Raw genomic sequence first — 8,564 nt, 5'->3', positions numbered from 1 at the left:
AGTTTGGCGTGGGGTTCCAGGGTCCCCAACGAAGACATGCCGAGTCCCGACTCGGCTCCTGTTCGCTCCTACAAGGGGTTTGGGGGGTGAGGGGCGGGCCCCCCTGTGCCGAGACTGCTCTCCTAAGCGGAAAGCGAGTCAGACCTCTTCCTCCAGAAGTGAAGAGCCCCCCCTGGCGTCTCCTAGAACTGTTTCCGAGTGATTCCTGCCCCCCTGCCCCAGAAGAGGCCCGGGAGCAGGCTGCGGCCAGAGGGAGACGTGCACGAGCACTGCTTGACCACAAGAGCAGCGCTGTTGCACCCCTCCCCATGCTGCCCACTAGACTTTTGCAGAGATCTGTCTGTCCTGTGTGTGGGGGGGCAGTGCAGCGTCACTCCCTGCTGTGTCTGTCCGTCGGTGACAGCGGTCAGCCGGTTTTGGGGAGACGCTTCTGTCCAGCAGCGCGCTGGAGGCTCGGGGATTTTACATCCCAGGACGGGGTGCCGGGAACAGGTCCTCCGCACGCGGGCAGATCACCTGAAGGCGTCGATCAGCCCGGGAGATCCAGCCCCCCCCCGCCGGCAGGGGGGCCGGCCGCTCGGCCGCCGGCCTTGCTGCAGTTCCGCCTCCTCCGCCAACAGAGGTCGCCCGAGAGCGCTCGTTCGCTCGGCGCGCCCCCCTCCCCGAACAAAAAACCCCACCGCCTCCCTCGCCCGCCCCCCTCTTTTTCGTATAATGTGTGTGCGAGTGTGTTGTGTGTAGGATAGAAAGTGAGCCCGGGTTTCCAGCTGAGTGCCTGCTCTCTCTCAGTGTGTGTGTGTGTTGTCATTATTATCCTGTCTGCTTTCAGCACAGGATGGCCAGATTCACTCAGACTGATTCCAGAAGGCAGCAGCAGGCTCAGCCCTCACAGCTCCCAGCACACACCAGCCTGGTTTTCACCGGACCGACCGCCGCGGCGACCCAGCACCCGCTCGCCCTCATCTCGTCCCAGCACCAGTACCCGCCGATCCCACTCCCGAAACCCATGAACGGGTCAGAACCCATCTCCATTCACCCGGACAGCGGCAACATGAAAGACCAAGATGCCATCAAGCTCTTCATCGGGCAGATACCGCGCAATCTCGAGGAGAAAGACCTGAAACCGCTTTTCGAACAGTTTGGGAAAATCCACGAGCTGACAGTTCTGAAGGACCGCTACACCGGGATGCACAAAGGTAACGAGGTTTTTTTTTTAAAAAAAAAATTCTTTTTCATCTATGCCGAACAAATATTTCAAGTCTACAAGTCACTGCGAGCTGCCGTGGTCCGTCCGTGGTTCATTTACGAGGTGCGTGTGTGTCGTTTATTTTGGCACTGCCTGCGAAGTCTCCGGGCTCGGGCGTCAAGGTGCACGTACCGTAGGTCCTCCTCGTCGATGCTTGTCGCCGCACAGCGCGGAAAGTTCCGCTCCTCCGCTCCAGCCAGCCCCTGTGTGTGTGCGCGCACACCACGGTGTCGCACATCGGAGCGGACTGGGAGAGGCAGCCGGCTGCTCCGGAGACGCGCAGCCCCCAGAAGCGGGGGTCCCTCGCCCGAGACCGGCGCCGCCGTCGCTCACTTACGCGCCCGGCCGGCTGGAGGGGCTGGCGAGGGGCTCGGTCTCCGCTCCCGGCTTCGTGCGCGCTCCCCCGGCGGCGTGGAGAGGTGGCCAGCCGCCGGCGTGCTCGACACAAAGGGAAAAGCAAGTCCGGCGTACCCTAGGGACCTATTTCATGGTTTTTTTTTCAAATGAAAAATATTTAAAACATGACCCCCTCCCCCATCCACCCCCGGCCGCCACCTCTCTCAGCCGTGCGCTTTCAATGCAGTCCTCTTGCAATTTAATTCTATTTTTACTGCGCTCCGCTCGGAACTAGGGCAGAGATTGTGAAGCGAGATGCATTTTTAAAGAGCCTTTTTCGTCTTGTCCCATCTTCCGCGGGAGTGGAGGGTATCATTTATTAATTCACCGGGCTGCCTTGACTGCCTCTCCGCGCAACTGCTTAAGCACCGAAAAAGCGGTTCACGGCAAACACGTTTCCCACCCGCCGATCGGCCGCGGAGACTCACTCGGGGGTTTCGGGAAACAGGCAAAACAAATGAAAAAAAAAACACAGGTTTGCCGGCCGTGGCAGGGATCGAGGTCGGAGCGAGCCCGCGATCCGGGCATCGAGCACCGAGTCGAGATCCGACACCGAGGGCTTCCGTCTCCAGTGAGCAAAACACCTCCGCCAACAAAATAATAAAACGCCGAACTGGCGGCGATGAGACGCGTTGATGTTTATTCGGAGTTTATTATAGATTTTGCCCCCTCATGACAGCGACGCTAATGTTCGTCTCTGGCGCTCGTCGGCACACGAGGCACAAAGGCAGCGACCCAGCCGCCCGGCTGCCGACGGGACGGGTCTGGGCTCCGGCTGCCGCGGGACGGGTCTGGGCTCCGGCTGCCGACGGGACGGGTCTGGGCTCCGGCTGCCGGCGGGACGGGTCTGGGCTCCGGCTGCCGGCGGCGGGCGCAGCCGGGGAGCCGCACACCCAGCGGCAGCAGAGAGGCACAGCGTCTCACCCGGTACCGAGGGGTGCGCGCACGTCAGCCTCAGGAATCGGGGTATCGTGAAGAGAGGGCACGACGGCTGAGTGTTAAGAGACGCCCCCGCACACGGGCACCTCGTATTTACTGTGAGACAGCGTGTTTCGATCGCTCGTGTTCTGGAAAACGGGCTTCCCGGGCGCGACGCCCCAGCCTGCTGGGTCACAGGGACGGCGTGCTGACGGCAAAACCCGGGACTGGCCTTGGAGTCGAGGAGCCGACGGGAGCGGTCCAGTTCCCGTTCCGTTTCCTGGGAACGGGCGCTCGCTCGTCCAGGCGAAAGTCAGTGTCCAGGAGCACCTCCACCTGGGAGAACACACGGCCCCTTACACTTTACCGCGACTAAACTCGACGGCGAGTGTGGTATTACCAGGGTCCGCCGGTTATTTCTTTATTTGTGCACAGCTGTGCACCCGCACCGCGTTCCCTCATTGTGAAAACGCCAGGCCGCCGGTCTTGCTCTCGTTTCGACACACAGGCCGCCCGTCCCCGTGTGATCACCGCGGGGGGGCTGGTCTCGGCCCCCCTGACTGAACGCCGGCGCGCGCCCTCCCCCGCGACGAGGAAGCAGCGTTCATTGACAAACACCGATTATCCTCATGCTCGAAGACGACGAAAAACGGGGGACATGTTCTAGAGCTGAGCGCTATTTCAGTGGCAGCCCCCCCGGTGAATAATTTACTTGGTAGTTTCTGAGATAAAACCAAGCCGTTTAGTGGGATGGCTCTCGCACGCACCGCCGGCCCGGCGTCTCTCTCCAGCTCAACACCGGAGTCATTCCTGCTCTTCCTTATCTTCCACTCCGTGCCTCTCCCCCCCCGTGAACCCCACGTGTTACCATGTATTCTGAGCGTGCAACAGTTTCTTAAGATATCTGATTCAGTTGCTGAAGGTTCAGAACGGATCGCAAGTGTTCACTTAAAAAGCAGAACGTTTTTTAAATCTACGTTCTCTTCATATAAAAACTATTGACACCCAGGGGCTCTCCGCTATATCCTTCCTATTTGAATAGGCAAGGTAGCACCAGATTCCCGGAGGCGAAACCCGAACTTTAATGGGTTATTGGACGCTGTTCTCTTGGAAAAAGTCAAGGCCTTAGTGACCTCAGATTAATTTTTAGTTTCACGGTACGATCTCAGGCCACCCGAGGGCACATGCGAACGTCACCTCTGTCACCTCTAACCTGTTGCGACTCCTGACTGCGCTTCATTCAGGCGGTGTCCCAACAGATTGAAAACTCTCGGAGGAATAACACTCCCCGCTTATTACCCGCTCGGTAGACTCGGTCATGACGTCAGAGCGGGTGGGCACCCCGTCTCGCGGAGCGGGCGGTGCGACCGGCCCGTGCCCTAAAGGCTCGCGAGCTCCTCCGCTCGGGCTCGCGCCAGACCGGCCGGTGACCGAGTCCGCTGGCGCGCGTGGAGACTGCAGTTCCGTGCATTAACGGGGAACCCCCCCCCCCCCCAGCAATCTGAGCACGGACGCGGCGTTTACACGATGCATATTTATCGAGGCGAAAGGGCGCCGCCGCTCTGGACCGCAAAGCTCACGGGTCAAAGCGAAGAGGGGGGCTGACACGACAGCGGGTCCGCGGAGGCCACAGAGCCTGAGTTCATGCAGTGCCGTCGCTGTTCGGCCCCCGTCCTCTCCTCGGAGGGGCTGTCTAACGAAATGCACGTAAAAACAAGAGAGGAGCGGGCACTTCTCTTGTTTTTTTTTTTTCCACTGGGCTTGTGACTCGCTGGAATGTACGGACCCGAGCTCCTAGACATGCAGGAGACTGCTGTGACTCCTGCAGTTCGGTGTTTCGCTGGCCTGTGGTTTGGCCCTTAACCCCCCCCCAACGGCTCCGAGATCAGTTCGTTGTTAATCCTTGGGGTAAAACACGGCATTAGTTTCTAGCGCACGATAATAATGCCCGGGCCATCATACCTCAGGAGGATTAGCAGCGACATTGTCTGAACCGTCTGTCAGTCTCTGTTGATCAACTGGTTGTCTCCCCCGAGCGGCTCAGTAGCGTTCTGGGAAAACGCCGGGTTCTTCTCCAGCTACGGTTTTCTTTTTCTCCGAAGAATAATCTCCAGGCAATTGATTTCTAAACGTGCACACACATACCGTTTCTATAAGTATGCTGTATCCATCCATCTGATCACAGAAACGATATTTTCCAAATCGCCTACCCACAGCAACAGCAATAATAATACAGTCGATCGTGGCATGGAGAATTTTAAAGGATTCTGCCAACAAAAGCTGGGAGAATTGCGCTCGGTTTTGCGCGCTTGGTCCCCGAATCGGGGGGTGGGGCAGGTGCGGCCCGAGGGCGGCCAGGCCGGAGCTGGACACGCGTGCCCATTTTGCAACAAGTGGTTTTCTACCCCCGTCCCCGCTCCAGTTTCAGCACCGCGGACAGCACGGCCTCGCTGCCCACCTGACTTGATTTCACAGGCAGCGCCGAACGGTTCTGGCCGTCTCGGTCAGAAACCTGGTCGCTCCCGACTAGAAACAACATTTTTTAGAAAAACAAAATAAAAAGATCACGCGTACGCGCCGGGGTTGTTATTTGTCTCTGCTGCATCCCGATGCAAAATTCGACAAATTGCGCGCACTTGACACGAGAGGAAATGTGAGGCGCGGATCGGGGCGACACCCCGACACCCCGTCACCCTGCGCTCCGAGGGCTGCAGGTGCTGCCGTCCTGCAGTGCCGGGGGACCGCCGTGTTAATGCATTCATAACCGGCCGAGATATATTGCTACAGACCGAGCGAGGCGGAAGCACATTAAATCATAGGAATAATCTAATAAAATATTTATTAAAATATCCTTTTTATATCCCGTCTGATAAATTGCTGGCCGTGAAGGGAGCGCGCAATCGCGCCGAGTGCGCGCAAAGGCTGATAAAAATGACATTCTGTCCGGGAGACAAGACTTCATGACCACACTCGGCGCAGAGTCTTAGGAAAACCGACCCGCAGCTTTCTGACCTTCTTCAGACCGAGGGAACATGTTCTGAGAATATCGAAGAACAGCGACGAATATTGCTATTGACTTTTTTTCCTGGAGCAACGCTAGTTATAGTTATGTAGTTCAGGTGGGTAGCTGCGTCACGCAGGCGTAGGCTGCAAAGTTATGTTATGTGGTGATGTCTTCCCTTTTTGAGAAAACGAATAAAATATCAGTTCCTTGCCTTTTGCGCTCAGAAAAGTCGAGGCGCATACATGGTTCGCAAAAGGTCCTTTCGGGTCTTTCAGGCACAAAAGAATGGGCCGCATCACCCCCAGGACGGGCGGGTGAGGACAGAGCCGGGCTCTCACGTCGGGCCACAACAGGAAGTGTCCAGGACTCCCGGAAGTGACGAGTCTGGGCGGCCGCGCTCCTGGTCACGGCTGGATGACCGAGGAGGAGTTGGTTGGGCTACAAGACAACACACATTTCTCACGCTGGAAGCAACTGAAAACCATTGTATTGGGCATTTGCAAGAAAAGGCTCTGATATGAAAAAGAGAAATCGGGCGATTTTAGTCATATCGAGAGTTTTTTTTTAGAAAACTGGCTTGCTAGATCCGGAAGCACATTTTACGCTACAGAAAAAATCTTTAGGAACTTTTGGGTGTGAAAGGTCAAACTGTTCTCGGCCTTTTGAAGGTGGCACCTGTTAGTCACTCCCGCTGTTTTCGTAGCTCGCGAAACCCACGGTGAACTATAAATATCTGTAACATGTTTCTCCTGCATTGTTATAGATGCCTATTTTATTTATTCTCTGCGAGATAAGTGTTGAGATTTAGTTCTAACCGATATATCACTGCATTATGACATACTATCACTTGTGCTTCTTTATTCTCTGGCACGATTTAATGGGCAATGTTTAACTGTCTTCTGCTTCGTGTAATGGGTTGTGATAACACTTCTCCCACGCTGCGATATATCACGTTAAATACGTGGTGGTTCACGGGATCTCTGTGTGATGTAATACACAAGACTGCGTTCGGCCTCTTGTGTATCTGCAAGTTGTGCAGCCTGTTAATATTGGGCAGTGCTCTACTTTCTTCAAAGCTTGGCTTTGTTTTGTCTTTGTGGAGTGTCAAAGGCAAATCCTAACGTAACTCTGCACTGCAAGTTTATTACTATGATTTGGAAGAGCTGTGTTTATGTACACGTGGTTAACGTGTTATAACAGGTGGTCATAACAGTTTATTGCACGTTTATTACCTGGAGTGTTGCTAAGCCTTAAAGCAGAAGCCGTGTTTATTTTCTCTTTCCGCGGCGTGTCTCTGCAGACCATGTCTCAGCCACACGCCTCAGTCCGAGTCCGCAGCTGACGGTGGGAAGACCACAAACACACACACAGCTCCCCCCAACCCCCGTCCATTAATCACTGCTCTCCAGCTAGCAGCAGACTGCTAATTTTATTTGATTAAACTCATGCTAGTAACCTTTCACCCTCACCCCTGAAACAAAATAAGCTTTGTCTACGACTGGAGAGTCCCCCCCCCAGCCCGCTCCAAGTGCCATATTTATCTGTAATTTATTATGAAGGATGATGTTGTCTTGAAGTGGGGAGGGATGCAGCACCCAGAACTTGTTAATGCAATAATAAAGCTCATTCCACCCAGCCTTGTAAAGCCTGTGTAGACTGTAATAAGTGACAGTGTCTGCTCATCAAAGGACACTGAAGCCCGAGTGAGAGCATGTGGGTGCTCACAGCCAGAGTCCTGCTGCCTGCACTGCCCTGCCCTGCCTCCATGTGTACCAAATCACCCCCCCCGATAATACATGAAGGAGGCTCACGCCACACGTGCAATGCACTGTTTTCACTTGACCAAATTGAAAATGAACTGATCGATGGAGGTGCCAGAAGTCCTCTGTCTCGACACAGCACAATCCCGGAGACCGTGTTTGATGTCCTGAAAGCTGCATTCATTAACTGCCAGTCCAACCAGTTTTAATAATAATAATAATAATAATAATAATAATAATAATAATAATAATAATAATAATAATAATTGCTTACACTTATATAGCACTGTTCTGGACACTCTACTCAAACTACTTTACAGGTAATGGGGATCCCCTCCACATCCACCAGTGTGCAGCCCCACCTGGGTGATGCGATGGCAGCCATAGTGCGCCAGATCGCTCACATTTGGTTGAGGTGTAGGCTGGATCGGGTTCGATTTAGGACACAGTGTACGGTTGGTGTTAAGTGCTCGTGCAGCGCAGGTGCTGTGCACAGTTACCTCCTCGCACAGGAGCTCGGCCACAGCGCTGCCGGAGGCGTCGGTCCAGATGGTACGGGCGCAGTGGAGTAACTAAGGCCCTGGCCCCATAACTGGAAGGTCACGGGTTCGAATCCCTGCTGACGCACTTCCCTTGACAGCGCACTTCACCCAGCCTGCTCCAGTAAAACACCCAGCTGTACAAGCGTCTAGGAAAAAAAAAACATCCACCACATAGATGAATAATAATAAGGTGACCCGCGCGAGGCTGTAGGTGTTCTCTTGAGAGCTGCCTACTGTGTGACTCTGCGCTAGAGAAGAAGCATGGGGGTTGAAGTCATCAGTTTCTGTCTCCCCCCGCAGTTTAAAGCTCTGCTGATTCATCGTTTAAACGTCACAAGAAGACGAACAGTGACCAGCAGTACCTCAACACGATCCGAGCTTCATTTATAGACAGGACGCGACTTACGTCTTTTTATGTCTTCTTTTTAATGGAGTTTCAAGGAACTGGCTGTACTGACTTCAGTTCCGCAGCTCAGTAATGAGTTCTGCCTTAGGAAGAGGATGATTTCGCAGCGAGCGGCGGGAGCTGAGGGTGTTTGTTTTGGGCTGGGAGGGGCACAGAGATGGTCACAGGCTGCACAGGAGGAAGACAGCAAGGAGATGAAGAGAAAGCAGGGTTTTTATTCGAGGGACAGATTCTGCCTTTAGCTCTGCTCTGGCCTACTGGAGCTTCACTGGGCAGATTTATTTTGAAAGCA

At 54.6% G+C, this 8,564-nt stretch overlaps 1 protein-coding gene across 6 annotated transcripts in view; it reads left to right on the top strand.

The window, feature by feature from the left end:
* The first annotated feature begins 709 nt into the window (after positions 1-709).
* Positions 710-8,564, top strand: part of celf5a (cugbp, Elav-like family member 5a) — a 157,678-nt gene continuing 149,823 nt past the window's right edge. For 4 of the 6 annotated variants that reach the window (XM_088622208.1, XM_088622207.1, XM_088622211.1 and 1 more), the window contains exon 1: positions 710-1,196. In XM_088622208.1, coding sequence (XP_088478334.1) covers positions 836-1,196 — 361 coding nt within the window. In that variant the 5' untranslated portion in view covers positions 710-835. The remainder of the gene's footprint in view (positions 1,197-8,564) is intronic. The other 2 variants (XM_088622209.1, XM_088622210.1) reach the window with 2 other exon arrangements.

This window comes from Lepisosteus platostomus, chromosome 27, assembly GCF_059453375.1.
Source record: "Lepisosteus platostomus isolate fLepPlt1 chromosome 27, fLepPlt1.hap1, whole genome shotgun sequence".
NCBI lineage: Eukaryota > Metazoa > Chordata > Actinopteri > Semionotiformes > Lepisosteidae > Lepisosteus > Lepisosteus platostomus.
The sequence above is the reverse complement of the archived record's forward strand: the minus strand, read 5'-3'. Positions and strand labels throughout refer to the sequence as shown.